At 44.1% G+C, this 19872-nt stretch overlaps 1 protein-coding gene across 1 annotated transcript in view; it reads left to right on the top strand.

Moving 5' to 3' along the window:
* CUNH10orf90 (chromosome unknown C10orf90 homolog) overlaps positions 1 to 10985 on the top strand; it is a 323122-nt gene extending 312137 nt beyond the window's left edge. Inside the window, exons 8-9 of the mRNA XM_077455509.1 lie at positions 7769 to 7868; positions 7950 to 10985. Of these exons, the coding sequence (XP_077311635.1) occupies positions 7769 to 7868; positions 7950 to 7988 (139 nt within the window). The 3' untranslated portion in view covers positions 7989 to 10985. The remainder of the gene's footprint in view (positions 1 to 7768; positions 7869 to 7949) is intronic.
* The last annotated feature ends 8887 nt before the right edge of the window (positions 10986 to 19872 follow it).

Below are 19872 nucleotides of genomic sequence, written 5' to 3'. Positions count from 1 at the left end.
CCATTGGACAAAAGTCCAAAGTACAAACACGCATGCTCGGAAGCAAAGACAAGCCAGAAGCGGTTGATCTTGTTAACTAGCGTTAATAGTGGAGAATTAAAATATGTGACGTGGCAAATTATGAAATCTCAAAATGCAGAGCACACATCTCTTCTTCTTTAATGGGATAATGATGAAGCTGCTTTGGTGGTGATACCGATGGAGTTATTGCAAACCAATTTTCAAAGCCCTTTCTTTTCTAGCGATATCAAGAATATTATTATTATGTTAAAACAGGAAGAAAAAATTTAATCGCACTCCCACTTCTTCCTGTCTCAGCGCTATGAAGTTACAAGTAACATCAACCCAGGTGCTTAATTAAAACATAAATAAAATATATGTAAATAAATATATAAATCAGCAGCCACTTAGAAAATGAATCATAGATTCAATCAGAGCCGTGTTGATAAGCCTCCAAAATCAAGGAACATGGGAAGAAAGACTTCACATGGTATAGTTCTGTTTGACTATTTATTCAGTTTTTCTGTTAAAATTCAATGTTCCATGGCACAGCGTCAGTTGCGTCACTTCTGGTCACCGTAAGATCCCGTCCTGACATGTTTCGTCATTACGACTTTGTCAAAGGGCCTTGATTTTGGAGACTTATTAACGCTCTGATTGAGTATATGGCAGTATACTGATGTAGATTGAGGCTTGATAACCTTATCGCTTTGGTGAGTTTAAACCCCAGCAGGGTGTGTAAAGCACGGGATGGAGGAGTTTGGTGAAAGATGCACGCATCACTAACAAGTTTAAGACCACCTACTGTGTCCACTATAGACTTTTCTACACCATTATCTGCCTTTTTTCTGTTATTGAATGGTTATTATGTGTATATGCTGATGTTCATATACTAGCCAGTTATTTTTTATTAAGTGACAGGAGCGTCGCTTTGATGAGTATTTGCGACTGGTTAGCAGTTTGAACTATTCATCTTATGTTTAAATAATATTATTATGCTTTTTTTTTTGGGCAAGGTACACCATTATCCCGTAGTTTTTAAGATCAAAATACTATACTATGTCGCTGTCTCTTTGTAAATTTTACATTGTATTTTTTTTAAATGTAACTGCCTACTCCCAAACTGTCATTTGAAGTAAAACACACAGCCAAGTATTAAAAGAACTTAACCAAAAATTGCATTCTATGCATCCAAAAATATAGAAAATATACCAAATCAAATCATTATTCAACCAAAAAATAATGTCAAAGCAATAACTCCAAGGCCAATAATAAATAACACGTTATCTTCTCTGGTTCCACAACATGGCTCTTTGACGAATGGCCGTTCAGAAACTAACTGAAAACCACGAAATGAAAAGTGTGAAAGACAAGTTAGGGCCAAAGCCCTTCGGACAAAAGTCTACGGTTTTGTTGGCCAACAGTCCAATCGTGTGTACGAGGCTTAAGAGTGGACAGACCACTGGATGAAAAGACAGCTGTGTGTAGCCCCAGGGGATCTGAACTTGATCACTCAAACCTTTATGACTTTCTCTATTGAAAAAAGAATAGCTCCTAATTTGTATTTACTTAAAGTGATATTAAACATACACTGTTTAATTTACATTGTCCCTTCTATTTCTGTATGTGGATGATGGCACTGTAATTACTTTATTAAAAAAAAAATCTTAGTACTTTTTTCCTAATCGGTATACAGCTAACACATGACCCAGATCTTTCCTAGCCTGTCTGTAGGGAAACATAAGCAGGAGGTGCTTCTATTCCTCTGCTGCTGGTCACATGTTCAAAAAATAAAAAATAAACGCCTTTGGAATACATAGTAAAAATAAACAATAATTAACAAATAAACTGTTTTAAATTGGCACACAAATATATACAGTATTTGAAATCAAATCTTATTTCCTGGAAATAACATGGTATGGGCGGATTTCTGCCAGTCCCAGGCTGTGTCACGCCCCTCCAGCCTGTGTCTTATGCCTCGTACACACAATTGGAAATTCCGCCAGCATAAGATGGATGAGAATGTATGCTCCATTGGACTTTTGCTGGCGGAATTCCCGCCAGCAAAAGATTGAGAGCAGGTTCTCTATTTTCCGATCGGAAATTCTGATCGTCTGTAGCAATTCCGATGAAACAATTTGACGCATGTTCAGAAGCATTGAACTTAATTTCCTTGGCTCGTCGTAGTGTGGTACGTCACCGTGTTCTTGACGGTCGAAAGTTCAGAGAACTTTAGTGTGACTGTGTGTATGCAAGCCAAGCTTGAGCGGAATTCCATTGGAAAAAACATCCAAGATTTTTCAGACGGAAATTTCACTCGTGTGTACAGGGGGATTAGAATAAGAAAGAGGTGAATTCACCATTAATCTACATGTAATATCCAACCCCCCCATTGTGTTTAGCTAGTTAGTGGGCATGGAGGAGGGAGGAAGTGGGCTGTCATTTACCAAGGTGTATACACCCACATGTGGGACTCTATAGTCATATGGGCTGCTCAGATGTGATAGGGAGGAAATGCTTAGCAGAGAAACTCACTGAAAACTGAGCATGTGTAGAGTTCCTACCACCGGTGCAAAATCCCTAGCTGAATTGGGCACTTGAACAGAAGGTGGAGATAGAGAGCAGCACGATTAAGCAAGTTGAGTATGAACAGCCTGTAATACAGCATTTATCAATATTTTTTTATGATGTGGGCTTAGTGACGCTTTAAAAACATAGAATTTCCAAAATGTACCTCGATATAGTAAAGTATAAATAAAAAAATATTTTCCTCTGGTTTTTTTTCTACCCCAGAGCTTAGGCATTTGTTGCAGGAAGAAAGTACAAATACTCCTGGATTTCTTCATCCAATATGTATAAAAAAAATATGTCCCTTCGCTTTCCACTTCCATTATAGATTGACGGGGTTGTTTTGACCTCAGAGAAGAGCTGGTTGATTTTCTAGTTATATATTGCAGAAACAAGGTCCATTTTTCAAATCAACAGACACATTTTACCTGGAGTGACTTCTCTGTGATGTTATAGCCATGTCAAGCTAATAAGTCTGTGATAGGCTTGGGGGATCTGTGCACTGGCCATTTGTCTTCCTTCTGATACTTTTATGATCAGCTACACAGTCTTGTTTAAATCTTGTGCTAACCAGGCTGTACAAAGATGTTAAAACCTGTCTATGAATCAAGTACAGCTTAGGCTAACAATATGATATAATCTTACACAAGATTGGCTTAATAAAGAGAACATGTAAGGGTTAAGTTCTCTGAAAATTCATATTTACCACCCCAGCTTGAGCACTTTCTTTCACTTGCAGTATCTTACAAAAGTGAGCACAACCCTCATATTTTTGTAAATATTTTATTACATCTTTTCATGTGACAACACTGAAGAAATTACACTTTGCTACAATGTAAAGTAGTGAGTGTACAGCTTGTATAACAGTGTAAATTTTCTGTCCCCTCAAAATAACTCAACACACAACCATTAATGTCTAAACTGCTGGCAACAAAAGTGGGTACACCCCTAAGTGAAAATGTCCAAATTGGGCCTAATTAGCCATTTTCCCTCCCTGGTGCTATGTGACTCGTTAGTGTTACAAGGTCTCAGGTGTGAATGGGGAGCAGGTAAGATAAACGTATTTGGTTCAGATGGTGTCAAGCATGTGTGGCGGCAACCAGGTCAAGAGTACAAAGACACGTGTGTCTTGCCTACAGTCAAGTATGGTGGTGGGAGTGTCATGGTCTGGGGCTGTTGTGCTATAGTACATTGAGGGAACCATGAATGGCAACATGTACTGTGACATACTGATGCAGAGCATCATCCCCTCCCTTCGGAGACTGGGCCACAGGGCAGTATTCCAACAACCACTGCCTTGCTAAAGAAGCTGAGGGTAAAGGTGATGGACTGGCCAAGTACGTCTCCAGACCTAAACCCTATTGAGCATCTGTGGGGCATCCTCAAATGGAAGGTGGAGGAGCGCAAAGTCTCTAACATCCACCAGCTCTGTGATGTCATCACGGAGGAGTGGAAGAAGACTCCGGTGGCAACCTGTGACGCTCTGGTGAACTCCATGCCCAAGAGGGTTAAGGCAGTGCTGAAAAGTAATGGTGGTCACACAAAATATTGATACTTTGGACCCAATTTGGACATTTTCACTTAGGGGTGTACTCACTTTTGTTGCCAGCGGTTTAGACATTAATGGCTGTGTGTTGAGTTATTTTGAGAGACAGCAAATTTACACTGTTATACAAGCTGTACACTCACTACTTTACATTGTAGTAAAGTGTCATTTCTTCAGTGTTGTCACATGAAAAGATATAATAAAATATTTATAAAAATGTGAGGGGTGTACTTACTTTTGTGAGATACTGTGTGTCCTTTAGAAGTCATCTTAATAAAGTAGCACTTACTGTATCGTATCTACAAAGAAGCAATATTGTCACCCTAAGACAGGAACTGTGTTAGTACTACAGATCGCCTCTTCTCATCTCCATAACATTGAGGAGAGGTGTTCTGTTGTTTAACCACTTTTCGACTGTGCTATTGTCATAGCGTGGCTACAGCATGGTTGTCCAGTTCTGGGAGGGCATCCATAGAAGTCCTCCCAGAATCCCTTCCGCTGCGCGCCTCCTGCAACACACATCGGGCGTGCTCTGTGACCGCCGTGTCCTTCGGACATCACAGATCGGGGTAAAGGGCCAATCATAGCAGCCCTTTACCATGTGATCAGCTGTGTGCTTTCCGATTATGGGTAGTTCCCCCCCCACACTGTATTTGTGGAAGGAGAGGAGAGTCGTATACCGGCAAGCCTGCAGCACATAATTTAGACCAGGGGTAGGCAGCCTTTTGAGCACAGTGCGGCAAAAAATGTTTTCAAAGAAATGGAGCGTGACGATTTTATAACAAAAAAATGTCACCTTCACACTCTCAATCACGAAAAGGATTTTTTATACAGTAAATGCTGTAAACTACTCTAGTAGTGAGAAATGAACATACTGCACTCTCATGCCTCAGATCAGCCTCCTGCACATCTGCCCCACCACTGTATCACCCTGCACATTTACCCCACCACTGTACCACCCTGCACATCTGCCCCACCACTGTACTACCGTGCACATCTGCCCCACCACTGTTATCCCCTGCTCATCTGCCCCACCACTGTAACCCCCTGCTCATCTCCCCCACCACTGTAACGCCCTGCTCTGCTCATCTGCCCCACCACTGTACCACCCTGCTCATCTGGCCCACCAATGTACCCCTTTTCTCATCTGCCCCACCACTGTAACCCCTTGCACATCTGCCCCACCTCTGTACCACCCTGCAAATCTGCCCCACCCCTGTTCCACCCTGCTCTTCTGTCTCACCACTGTAACCCCCTGCTCATCTGCCCCACCAATGTTCCCCCTTTGTCATCTACCCCACCACTGTACCTCCCTGCACATCTGCTCCACAGCCGTACCCCCATGCTCTTCTGTCTCACCACTGAACCATCTTCTCATCTGTCCTGACACTGAACTTATCTGCTCATCTGCCCCACCACTGTAACCCCTTTCTCATCTGCCCCACCACTGTAACCCCTTTCTCATTTGCCTCACCACTGTACCTCCTGCACATCTGTCCCACCACTGTAAACCCCTGCTCATGTGTTCCACCGATGTACCTCCTTTCTCCTCTACACCCATCTGCACATCTGCCCCACCTCTCTACCCCCCACTCCTTTGTCCCACTGCTGTAACCCCCTGCTCATCTGTCCCACCAATGTACCTCCTTTCTCCTCTGCCCTAACACTGAACGCTCCCCTGCTCATCCACCTGATCACTGTACCCCCCTGCTTTTCTGTCCCACCACTGAACCCCCTTCTCATCCCTCCTGCCAATGTACCTCCTGCATATCTGACCCACCACTGTACCCCCCTGCTCTTCTGTCCCACCACTGTAACCCCCCTGCTTACCAGCCCCATCAATGTACCTTTTCTTATCTGTACCTCTCTGCACATCTGCCCCACTGCTGTTATCACCATGCTCTTCTGTCTCACTACTGAATCACCTTCTCATCTGTCCTAACACTGAACCCATCTGCTCAACCACTGTAACCTGCTTTCTCATCTGACCAATGTACCTCCTGCACATCTGTCTCACCTCTTTACCCTCGTTTTTCTGCCCCACCTCTGTTCCCCCTGCTCTCTTGCCCCAGCTCTGTAACCCCCTGCTCATCTGTCCCACCAATACACCTCCTTTCACATCTTGTACAATGTGTGGGGGCACAGTGCCTCCCCCTCAGTGCAGGTGCGGTGTGGGGAACTCTGAAATTGGAATGCATTTGTGTCTCACTGACACTTTTCTGCACTTGTGATGGGGAGGGAGTTGAGTGCCGGCAAAAGAGGCTTTGTGTGCCACTTGCAGCACCCATGTTGGGGGTTGCCTACCCCTGATTTAGACTTATAATCAGGGCACTGATCATCAGTGCTCATTAGTGCCTCATCAGTGCCCATCAGTGCTGCATATCAGTGCCCACCAGTGACGCCTCACCAGTGCCCATCAGTGCAGGCCCATCAGCGCACATCCGTGAAGAAGAAAAATATATTTATAACAGAAACTAGAAAACATTTTTTGATTTCCAAAATTTTGAAACTTTTTTCGTTTGTTAAGCAAAAAATAAAAAACCCAGTGGTGATTAAGTACCACCAAAAGAAAGCTCTATCGGTCTCCAATTTTTTTTTTTTAATTCATATGGGTACAGTGTTGCATGACCACGCAATTGTCATTTAAAGTGTGACAGCACTGAAAGCTGAAAATTGGCCTGGGCAGGAAGGGGGTGAAAGTGCCCAGCATTGAAGTGGTTAAGAAGCAAGCTGGGCAGGGCTTATAACACTGCTTGAAATAACACTACACGTGAAGTTACAAATTCACTGGATTTCTGTCTGGACAAGTGTTTTTTGCACTAATTAAACAGATATAACAAAAGAGAGTATTTATTAGACCAAAAAGGAAACAAATAAGGGAAGTTCAATGTTATGCCACGTACACACGAGTGGAGTTTCTGACAGAAAAAGTCAGACGGAAGCTTTTCATCGTATATTCCAATTGTGTGTATGCCCCATCAGACTTTTTACGTTGAAAACTCTGACGGATCTAGAAAGAGAACATTTTCTAAATTTTTCAGACGGAAACAATTCCTATCGGGAAAACCGCTCGTCTGTATGCTTTTCCGATGTACCAAAAATGACGCATGCTCGGAAGCAAGTACGAGATAGAAGCTATTGGCTACTGGCTATTGAACTTCCTTTTTCTAGTCCCATCGGACGTGTCATACGTCACTGCGTTCTTGAGGATCAGACTTGTGTGATCGTGTGTACGCAAGACAGTTTCAGCAGAATTTCGTCTGAAAAAACAGAGTTTATTCCGACGGGAAAACCGGTCATGTGTACAGGGCATTAGGGTTTTCATGCACTTTAAGTCAGAATAAGAGGAGAGAGAAGTGACATTTTTTGAGGCCCCGTGTAAACTGGGAACAAGGGACACAAAGACCAACACCAATACTTCCAGGCACTTAAAAGCTTGCAAGGCAGGTTCAATTTAAGTCCCTCTAAAAGTAAACCTATAAGAAGACTCAGTAGACATCTGTGTTTTGTTATATATGGTTATATCAACTGTAATAATCCATGGGCTGACCTTCCCCCTGAATTGACTAATGCCTGGTATTATCTTATTATCTCTGCAGTTGAATAGCCATGAGCTCATATAATAATATTACATCATTTTCTGACTTGTTTCAGGATATATAACAGCTTGCCTGAAGTAAGAAAGAAAAAAGAGGAAGAAGAGAAGAGAGTGATAACCCAGAGTAACAGACACCGAGCCCAGATATTTAAAAAGGTAACTGATAGTACACGAGGCACTCGGAGAGGAAATCTATGGCTTTGCGTGTTAACTTTGTACTTTTTTTTTTTTTTCTAGAAACTCCTGGATCAGATTCTGCATCGGAGTTCAGACTAATGAACGAATTGCATGCATTGAAGTGTAATTATTTGCACAGTCTTGGTTAGCATATTACTCTAATTTAATTAAAGTGGATTTGTACTTCGCCTATACTAGGTAAATCAGCATGTTTAGGGTCATAAAGGGTCAGTCCTTACCTTCCCTCAACAGATGCCATAATTTCACAAAATAAATAACCAGTAGTTAAAGTGTATCTAAACACATTTTGCAGCTTATCAACTAAGATGCGGTGGTTTTATTCTGCACGATTTGTTTCTATATATTTTTCTCCTTTATTTTTGCAACTATCTAAAAGATAACAAAAACACCTTGAAAAACATATTTCAGAAACCAAAAGGGAACATTTAAGATACATTCTTTGGATCCACAGATACTATAAGGGTATGGGAAACACTTTCATTGCCTCCCCAATGTAGAGCTTGGTGTTTGAACTGTCACATAAAAGCATATAAAAAGCCAAAACCCACACAGAACTTAAGGCTGAGTTCACACTGCCATATGGAACGGCTCACAGTAGGGGTCAGGTGCGTCCCTGTTCACCAGTTCAGGTTCAATTTCGGTCTGAATTTTTGGCTGAAATCGGACCTGAAACGGACCAGAAGACACACAGGACTCCTGAGCAATTCGCCAAGCAGCCACTGCGCAGATGTGTGAACCCCCTCCATTGAGAGCTGGTCACAATCTCCTGACATGCAAATTGGATGCAGGGAAACCCACATTCCAGTTCACAATAGTGTGAACCCAGCCTTAGCGTACATTGAGGCAAGTGTGGGAAAGGTAAGAAGCTGCTGCTTAGGGCTCAGTATTGCTAAACCCATTCCTTATACTAGTATGTTCAAATAACAGATCCACTTTAAGTTTTGCTTTGCACAAAATACTGTTACCATACAGACCAAAGCTGATTAAAGTTTTACTCATTTCTATCAATTTGCCAGAAGTCATTTTACAGTGGTTTTATATTTGTCTACTTGTTCTGAAGGTTGAAAGGTAATATAAAAAAAAAAAAAAAAAAGGCATTGTATACACATTATATGTTGTTAGCGATATAAAGTATTTGCTGTTATTAACATTGCTCTATCCTAGAAAGAATACTATTATTTAATTTGAATAAGTTTCTAAGAAAACAACAAATACCTAAAGCAGCAAAGGCCTAAAGAAGACATCCAGGGCAAAGTTACAGTGTCACTGTTCCTCCCCATATTGCAGCCGTTGACTGACGTTAGCAACTTGGGAATTCAGTGATGTCACTCCCTTGATGATGTAACAGTGTTCTAGCCTAGCAGCCATATGCAGCTCACATGCTCCCCCATAGCCAAAAAAAAGCCCCAGACAGTGTCATCAGCTGCAACAGAGGAAGGAGTGAAGCGCAGGTATAAGGTGGTAGAGACAATTGGGGGAATTAATAATAAGGACGCTTTCACACTTCCAGAGCGGTGCTTTACCATTGTTTTTTCAGCGTATTTCGGCTGCCAGCGCGGCGATTGTAACCCCCTCTAGCGGCCGAAAAAGGGTTAAAACCACCGGTAAGATTTCGCTGCAGCAGCGCTTTGTCGGCAGTTTGGCGGCACTGCCCATTGATTTCAATGGGCAGGGGTGCTTTAGTAGAGGTGTACAGCGCTGTAAGGAAGCTGCTTACAGGACTTTTTTTGACGTCCTGCCAGCACAGCGCCCCAGTGTGAAAGCACTCAGGCTTTCACAGTGGGATTACAGCTAAGGCTTTTTTCAGGTGCTTTACAGGTGCTATTTTTAGCACTAAAGTGCCTGAAAAACTCCTCCAGTTTGAAAGGGGTCTAATGCCCTGTACATTATGTGTATGCTCCATCAGACTTTTGCTGGTGGAATTCAATCTACAGTAGCAAAAGATTGAGAGCAGGTTCTCAATTTTTCAGTCGGAAAAAGTTCCAATCGGAAATTCCGATCGTCTGTAGCAATTCCGACGCGCAAAATTCTTACGCATGCTCAGAAACAATTCGACGCATACTCTGAAGCATTGAACTTCATTTTCTCGGCTCGTTGTAGTGTTGTACGTCACCGCGTTCTTGATGGTTGAAAGTTCAGAGAACTTTTGTGTGGTTATTTGTATGCAAGCCAAGCTTGAGCGGAATTCCGTCTGAGAAATTCCACTTGTGTATACGGGGCATACGTTTCTGAGACACTTCTAGTTCAAGCTCTATCTCAACTGGTGCTGTTGCACATAACAACCAGTTAGTTTCTAGTTTTCCCCACTCAGTTTGACACAAAGTTGGTCTCAGACACTTATTAATTCATTAATTCCCCCCCTAATGTCACTTTGTTCTGCATGGGCAAGGTGATAGTGTATTTATAAATGAAAAAAAGTGTTGTAAAAGATGAGTAAGTGTTAATATTAAAAAGGAGCAAACAGGCCATGTATAGGGGCCCTGAAAAAAAATACAAAACTGATTTCGCTGTTCTAGTGCCTTTTCCCTAAACTGCTCTCATGGATAGAATGAACAGGATGCTTGTAATGTGAAATTTGAGCAATTCCCTCCAGCTCACAAAATGCTATTGAATACTTCCTTTATGGCTTGTTGCCTTCTCTAAATTGAGATGTCTTTAATTACCCACTTCTCCTGCCCACAAATATGCTAAACTGTACCATTGGTGGTCACAAAACTAGCAGGACAGGAGCCCAATGACTGGCAAGTGTAAAGTTGTGTAGCCTCCCCATTACTCTGTCAAAAAGAAACATAATGAGGCAAGAAAGAAAGTGGCAGAAGCAGAACATATGCAGTACATATTCAATTTAAATTTGCCATCTTTTATGCTCTTGTATCATAAAATATGTTTCTGGGGTGCAAAGGGTGCTTCTTTAAAAAAAAAAAAAAAAGCAATTGTATTTCTGTCTGTGATGCTGCTAAAGATTTTTCTTCACTTCCTGTTAGGCGAAACCGTTGTCACAGTGGTCGTAAGTGAAGAGAAATCTTTCTAACTAAGCTCCAGCAGCCCCAATAGGGGTTTTAGGATTTCCTTATTCTGTCCAAAACTAGAAAATATATATAGTGCTGGACCTATTACACATTAACAAATGGAAGGATTAAGATAAATGTATTACAATTGTCATCTACTAACAAAAAAACAATGTTTTACTTACTAGTATACTGTATATGCAGAAATGGAACCAAAAGCAGGATAGAGCATCAGAAGACTATTTAAATCAGGACTTTTACAGCAGAAGAATATATGATGCGCTTTACTCTTCAGCATTTAGTCCTTATGCCTATAGTGGGAAATGTGTACGTTTTTCCTTCTGCTGTATGTGAAGAATACAATAAAGCTTCCTGGTGCTCTATCCTGCATGTGGACTCAGTATATATACAGGATATATAGCTTGGCAGATCTGGAAAAATCGGTGAGCAGGCATGGCAGCTGGCCAGTCTCCTAATGGCAGTTGCAAGTGTTTGTACGAAGGGTGCATTCACATTTGCTAATGCACACTGACTGCAATTATATTTAAGAACCCCCAGCGCAGGTTCCCACAATTAGCTGCAAGCAGCAGCCCCAATAAAAGACCGCCTGCCATACAGCAGAAGGAAAAATGTACACATTTCGCACTATAGGCATGTGAAATGTGAATGCACCCTTCGTACAAACACTTGCAACTGCCATTAGGAGACTGGTCAGCTGCCATGCCTGCTCACCGATGCTGATACTGAGTCCACATGCAGGATAGAGCACCAAGAAGCTTTATTGTATTCTTCACATACAGCAGAAGGAAAAACGTACACATTTCCCACTATAGGCATAAGGACTTATGACTAAATCCTGAAGAGTAAAGCGCATCAAGAATATTCTGCTTTTGGACTCTATTTCTGCATATACAGTATACTAGTAAGTAAAACATAGTTTTTTTGTTAGTAGATGACAATTGTAATACATTTATCTCAATCCTTCCATTTGTTATTGTGTAATAGGTCCAGCTCCATATTTTTTTTTCTAGTTTTGGATAGAAGAAGGAAATCCTAAAACCCCTATTGGGGCTGCTGGAGCTTAGTTAGAGAGATTTAATAATATAATTATAATTGCAGTCATGGTGCATTAGCAAGTGTGAATGCACCCTTTGTACAAACACTTGCAACTGCCATTAGGACACTGGCCAGCCTGCCTATACATGGTTCAAATTTAAATTTCAATCAGGCTTAATAAGGGCACAGACAGTAGTTAAAAAACCTGACAGGTGTCCTAATAGGGTGGAGATGGTAGGGGTGGGAGCTGGACAGTGTGGAAGGGTGGGAAGTGGATAGGTGTGGATGGGTAGGGGGTGGACAGGTGTGGATGGGTAGGAGGTGGACAGGTGTGGAGGGGTGGGAGGTGGACAGGTGTGGATGGGTGGGAGGTGGACAGGTGTGGATGAGTGGGAGGTGGACAGGTGTGGATGAGTGGGAGGTGGACAGGTGTGGATGGGTAGGAGGTGGACAGGTGTGGATGGGTATGAGGTGGACGGGTGTGGATGGATGGGATGCGGACAGGTGTGGACGGGTGGGAGGTGAACAGGTGTCCTAATAGGGTGGAGATGTACTCCACCCTATCCAAAACTTTAGTTACCGGTATACGTTAACTTTTTTTAAGCAGATACAAAATAGTCTATATTTATTTACCAGACATTGTTTTACATATTTTTGAAACAGCAATACGATGTTATCTAAATCCTTTTGTTTTATGTGACTTGCCCTAATTAAATCATTTCAGTGCCTTGAAATGTTTTGTGTTTTCATTGCCGTCTCTTGGCTTTAAAATGTTATTGAATGAATTTGGGTTGCATATTGAGCTGCCAAGTTTAGACGAGAAATCTTTTTTGGTAGAGTACACCATATTCTATGTCAGGGAAAAAAAGTGTACCCATCCATATTGCACAGTAGGCAAGTCCTCAGTAGTGTACCTGCCAATACTCACAGATGAAATTTCAGACAAAAGCGGGTCATGTCCAACGCAGCTGCAGAGTCCAATAACCTCCCTTTGGTTGGAGCCCAGTAACTACTCATCTTTTGGCCACTGAGCTATAAAAACCTAGGCATCTAATAAGTGACAGTAAAAATTAAATTAAAATATGAATTCACCCCAAACTGACTGAGTTGATAGGTGACCCCACCCTTTGGTTTCTCCTAGCCCTCGGGGACTGTGGTAAGACTGTCAATTTTGGCCATCTACTTAGGATCTCACTTTTTCCACTGGATTTTTGTTTTACAGCACACAGAATACAGTAAATATAACACGATTCCTACTGCAGCAAGCAATTGAGATTCTGTGACAATTACTGCAACTCCAATGAGGTTAATCAGCAGGTGGACCTAAACTAACTTAAGGCTACTTTTCTCATGCGGAGACGCTTTACAGGCACTAAAAACATCGCCTGTAAAGCGCCTCTCCTGTCACTCCAGTGTGAAAGCTTGAGTGCTTTCACACTGGAGCGGTGTATTGCGGGACATTAAAAAAAAGTCCTGCAAGCAGCATCTTTGAGGCGCTTTAGGAGCAGTATATAGACTGATCCTAAAGTGCCCCTGCCCATTGAAAGCTATGGGAAGCTCTACGGCAGCGGCATTTTGCGGGCACTATTAGCCCTTTATTCAGCTGCTAGCGGGGGTTAAATGCGCCCCGCTAGTGGCCGAAAAGTGCCTCTAAAATGATGGTAAAGCTCCGCTAAAACTATTGGCGCTTTACCGCCGACGCCCCCGCGCCTTAGTGTGAAAGTGCCCTTATGGACTCCACTCTGGCATCTATGTCCCCCATTCGGTGTGTTCCACCCTGACTCCATGTAATCCAAAGAACAGAGAAAAATCTGAGCCACCGCACACCATACAAGCCCAGTGTGTAATATGTGATAGCAGCTTCGGACTAACTCCATCAAGGCCACGTCCCTGACATGTTTTGCTCCACCTGCGGTGGCATATTTATGCGTATTGGGGGCATGGCCTGGATGGAGTTAGGCTGAGGCTACTATCACTTATTACACGCTGGGCTGGTATGGTGTGCGATGGCTCAGATTTTTCTCTCTCTGATCTGTTAACAGGTGATTCAGCTCACTGTCCACTTACAAAAAAAATATTGATTTTGGGTAAGTTGACATCACGTTATTATAACCTGCCTGGCTAAATCAGGTTAGGGCTACGCCCTGGTAACTAAGGGCATGTCAGCCAGGTTTTATGATAAAAAAGATCATTCTTTTTTTATGTAGCACTAACCCCCGTAGGATCTGCTGGTTATTTTTGGGCTTACCGCTACCTTCCGTTCTCCTTGTTGCACATCTAGGGGATGTCCCGTGGTAGATGGCCCAGTAACTTGAGACTGACAATAGATCCACTTAAATGGATTTTATTTGCAAAACTCAAACCATTGAACAGTCTTTCAACTTGGGATCAGAGGGTTGGAAAAGGAAGTTCAGGTACTCTTAATGTCAAAGTCCAAAAACGTTAAAGAACTTGCTTACTTTGACTGCATCCAGAGAATAGCCATTCGCAACTGGATGATCACTCAAGTTTGACAGTCCCTCTCTCACAAGGCCTAGCAGCCAACAAGGTGCTTACTCAGGAACACAGTCTTTGTCACAGACATTGTTGCAGAACATGTAGGGAAACTAAGCTTCAGAACACTTGTAGGATACCTGGATCTTTCAGCCTGCTTGGCGATATCCACAAGACCGGATTCCCTCGGGTACTTCAGCCCTTCCAGGCTCTTGTTAAGAAAACCAACCTGTACGTGGTGTTCTTCTAAAGAGTCCTCCCCTGGAATGCTTGAAGTACCCTTGGTCTCTCCCGAACCAGAGACGACACCCAACCACCTCAGAATCCTCCTCTAGTTTCCTCATCTCGGGCTAGCCAGACCAGAGACATTGAAGTCGGGTGGATCCGCACCCCAGGCCATAGCCTTCCTGGGGGCTGGTCAGGAGGACCAGGACCATGTATTCAGCACTTCATACTGCACCGGTACCCCGAAGCAGGTGACGTGCGCATCTTAAATACCCTCTCCCAGAGGGCACAACGAGAGGGCCACTCCCACTGACCTGGCTCCAAAAGAGTAACTTAAGCACCTAACCAGACAATAGTTCCACGCCTACCACAAGAGACAGTGCCCTCTGTGGCCAAACTGAACATCTCACAGTCCAGTCAGACTGATGCAGAGGTCTAATATAGACAAATAAACTCAAACCAAACTGCAGTTTAGGTAAAGTTTAACTTTGAAAACGCATAGCGCATGCTCTTCAGGAGTCACCGCTACACTTAATATACCTGTAATTTTGGAGATCAACTGCAAGAAATTGTTTTAGTTTATTTTACTTCAGAGTTTAAGGGTATAATATTAAAAACATATATTGCGCTTATGTGAGAATTTGAGTAGTTTTTTTTTAGGCATTATTATTATTTCCCCTTTATTTAGCTTTATTTGAGTCTGAGGATGACTCTGAAGTTGTTATAAAGCGCTTAAAAAGTAAATGCATTAAGAGCGGTCTGTATAGGATGTGCTGAGAGGAATACATGCCTTGAAGAGACTAGTAATTTTCCGAGCTAGTGATATCAATACAAATGGTTACTATAATAATTTGGTTTGACAGTTTCATTTTAATACAGACTAATGTGATGGAAACCTGTTAAAGCAGTTGTAAGCCCCACTTTGTTATTTTTACCTGCAGGTAAACCTATTATAAGACTTACTCCTAGATAAAATGAATATCTCCTAAACGTGAACCGTTTAGGGGATATACATCTGCATGCAGCGCTGATGCACTCTGAAGGTTTGGCATACCTTACCAGACCTTCAGAGCTTCTTGCCAGAACCAAAGGGCTCCCACTAGGGATGAACATGGTTTCGACTCGAACACTGGCTGTATGCCCGTTCAGCGAAATCCAAACATTACAGTGCGTTTGCGCCAAATTCGAATGGCGCTCACTGCCCATAATTCACTGTGGCTGTAGCAGTTACAGTCGGTGTATTATGCCACCTGCACAGTGTACACATGAAGCTACCCCAATTGCTGGTGTTCTTCTGGTCCTATACCACAGGCAGCTGTAGCAGTTACAGGCGGTGTATTGTGCCACCTGCACAGTGTATACCTGAAGCTACCCCAATTACTGGTGTTTTGCTGATCCTATACCGCAGGCAGCTCCAGTAATTACAGTCAGTGTGTTGTGTCATCAAAACAGTGTGCACCTAAAGCTACCCCAATTGCTGGTGTTCAGCTGATCCTATACAGCAGGCAGGCAGCTGCAGTAATTACAGTCGGTGTATTGTGCTACCTGCACAGTGTACAGCTAAAGCTACCCCAATTGTTGGTGTTCTTTTGATCCTATACTGTAGTCAGCTTGTCAGAAACCATGAATCAGACCGAGACAGAAGTACAATTAAATCACACTTGTTTATTAAAAAAATAAAAAGGTAAATAGAGTAAGCGTAGTCAAAGCATAGCCAGAGTCCAGTAACCAGATCGAGTAGTCAGCCAGTCCAGAGTTCAATAACCAGATCGGGTAATCAGCCAGGCCAGAAGTCAGGGATCCAAGTGGAGCAACAGCAAACAGGATAAGGTGCCAGAAGGGATGTCAGCAAGCCAGTCTTTATGCAGGAGATGGTTTCTTGTGATGTGACCAAGGCGAAGGCAGAGATGAAGTGAGCTGGACAGCTTTAAGTAGGCAGGTCAGACAAGCAAGATCAGGAACAGCTGGGTAACTGTGGAGAGAGATGAGAGCTGGCAATTAGCCGACAGTTGAGCAGCTAGCCCAGAGAAGGAAGGGCTAAGCCAGCCCTGACACAGCTCCAGTAATTACAGTTGGTGTATTGTGTCATCTGCATAGTGTACACCTAAAGCTACCCCAATTGCTGGTGTTCTGCTGATTCTATCCGCAGGCAGCTGTAGCAATTACAGTTGGTGTATTGTGTCATCTGCAAAGTGTGCACCTAAAGCTACCCCAATTGCTGGTGTTCTGCTGATCCTATACCGCAGGCAGCTGCAGTAATTACAGTCAGTGTAATGTGTCATCTGCTCAGTGTGGACCTAAAGCTACCCCAATTGCTGGTGTTCTGCTGATCCTATACCACAGGCAGCTGCTGCAGCAATTACAGTCGGTGTATTGTATCATCTGCACAGTGTGCACCTAAAGCTACCCCAATTGCTGGTGTTCTGCTGATCCTATACCGCAGGCAGCTGCAGTAATTACAGTCGGTGTACTGTGTCATCTGCTCAGTGTGGACCTAAAGCTACCCCAATTGCTGGTGTTCTCATAGTACCGTATATACTCGAGTATAGGCCGACCCGAATATAAGCCGAGGCCCCCAATTTACCCCCAAAAAAACTGGCAAACTTATTGACTCGTGTATAAGCCGAGGGTGAGACATGCCTGTCCATCCCTGTGTGTGTGTCCGTCCATCCCTGTGTGTCCGTCCATCCCTGTGTGTCCGTCCATCCCTGTGTGTCCGTCCATCCATCCCTGTGTGTGTGTGTGTCCATCCATCCATCCCTGTGTGTGTGTGTCTCCATCCATCCATCCATCCATCCCTGTGTGTGTGTGTCTCCATCCATCCATCCATCCATCCCTGTGTGTGTGTGTCTCCATCCATCCATCCATCCCTGTGTGTGTGTGTATCCATCCATCCCTGTGTGTGTGTGTGTCTCCATCCATCCATCCATCCGTGTGTGTGTGTCTCCATCTGTGTGTGTGTGTGTGTGTGTGTGTGTGTGTGTGTGTGTGTGTGTCCAGCCTACCTGTGTCCCGAGCCTTTGTCCCGAGCCTCCGTCCCGTGCCGTGCCTTGCCTCCGTCCCGTGTCGTGCCTTGCCTTCGTCCCGTCCCGTGCCGTGCCTTGCCTTGCCTCCGTCCCGTGCCCTCTTCGTCGGCGGCCATTGTAAAATTCAAAAGCCGCGCCTCCTCCTTCGCCTGTGATAGGCGGAACACTGAATTTCCCAGCAGCCTGTGTTCCGCCTATCACGGACATCGTATCATCCTCGTCCGTAGTACGAGGATGAGACGATGCCCGTGATAGGCGGAACACAGGCTGCTGGGAAATTCAGTGTTCCGCCTATCACAGGCGAAGGCGGAGCCGGAGGCGCGGCTTTTGAATCATAGAATGGCCGCTGTCTGTCTGCTCGACACGCTGATCGAGCGGGCAGACAGCGATGACTCGAGTATAAGCCGAGGGGGGCACTTTCAGCCTCAAAAAAGAGGCTGAAAATCTCGGCTTATACTCGAGTATATACGGTAATAATACTACAGGCAGACAGTTGATTCTGCTAGCTGCAGTATAATCAGTATATACGTCCCAGCTTTAATAAAATAGGGCAAGCAGGCTTTGTGTCTAGAGGCAACAGTGCTGGTCATGGACGCGGTGCATCCTCATCAGCACATGGCCACGGGACACGCTTGACCTTATTTTCGACAGCTTGACGCGTTGAGCTGTAACATGCCGAGACTTGGTAGAGTGGATGACCAAGCCCTCCTCATCCTCTCTCACCCAGGCTCAGGGTACTGGCAAAGCAGCTGCCAATGCCTCTTCCCTTGTCTCAATGTTATCAGTCACTTCTTCCCTAGCCCCACCATGTCCTCCTGAGGAGTCCCCCGAACTGTTTGAGCACAGTGTTGCGTACATGCTCCAGAAGGATGCTCAGCGTTTTGAAGGCATTGATGATAGGCAGCTAGAGGAAGGCAGTAACGTGAGCCCAGTGAGAGGGAATGCCCAAGAAGGACAACAATCTGGCAGTCATGTTCCACCAGCTGCAGCATACTGCCAGGTTTGCTCCAGTGATCAGGAGGGAGGGGATGATGAGGTCACTGACTTCACGTGGGTGCCTGATATGAGAGAGGAGGAGGAGGCACATCTCCAATGAGGCAGGATGCCCTCCAAGGGCCAGCTTAAGGGCAGCACACCGACTGAATCACACCGCAGAGCTCCGTCTGTGCAGGGTGCTGCATCTGCGCGTTATTCCAAAAGTTCTTTGGTGTGGGCCTTTTTGAGACGAGTGCATCAGATCACACTGCTGCTATTTGTAACATATGTCTCAAGCGTATCTCGCGTGGCCAAAACATCAGCTGCTTGGGCACCACATGCTTGACCAGACATATGTCAACCTGCCATGCAGTTCGTTGACAAGCGTACCTAAAAGACCCACACCAAAGAACAAAAGAACAAAGCGGACATCTCCTTGCTCCTCATCAGCTGGGATCTCCCACCCCACTATACCTTCAGTCCTCTCTGAAACCTGCACCGAGAGGAATGAAGGTGTAGAATTAGGTGTGTCACAGCCAAGTACTTGTGGGCAATCTGCTAGCGCTACACCGACGTCTGCAAATTTCCATGCCCCAGCTGCTGCACCGTCGAAAGAAGTTTACTCCCAGCCATCCACATGCCCAGTGGTTGAATGCTAGCTTGGCTAAATTGCTAGCACTTCAACTGCTGCCTTTTCAGTTAGTCAACTCGGCCCCTTTCCGTGAGTTTGTGCCGGTTCCTCAGTACTCAGGTTCCCAAAAGCCACTTTCTCAGTGAAGGCGATTCTGGCTCTCTACCAGCATGTGGAAGGCAATGTCCATACAGCTGGGGCCCCTAGGCTGTGCCCAGGTGTGCCCACTCATTAAGACAGCACTGCATACTTGGTTCCTGGTGAAGGAATACTAACATCAGAAGATCTGACTAACAGTTAAATAACTATAATATTCAGAATTAAGTATTGCAAGGCCACTTATTTTTTTTCCTGACAGGTTATATTTATTTCAGCTTAGAACATAAAGTACAAGAGGACTAAACAAAGGATCCTCAAACAAACATATTTTTCACTTCGCTTTATTAGTAACTTTTCAGTGTTTTTGATCTTCAATCTATGAAAACCAGAGGGGTGACACCAGGGCAGCCACTAAACGTTATAGCTTAGAGCGGTGCGAGAAGGGCATT

Source organism: Lithobates pipiens, unplaced genomic scaffold (assembly GCF_037356315.1).
Source record: "Lithobates pipiens isolate NorthernLeopardFrog02 unplaced genomic scaffold, aLitPip1_a1.2 Scaffold_25, whole genome shotgun sequence".
NCBI classification, from domain to species: Eukaryota; Metazoa; Chordata; class Amphibia; order Anura; family Ranidae; genus Lithobates; species Lithobates pipiens.
Note: the sequence above shows the minus strand (reverse complement) of the source record. Positions and strands in the feature narration are given on the sequence as shown.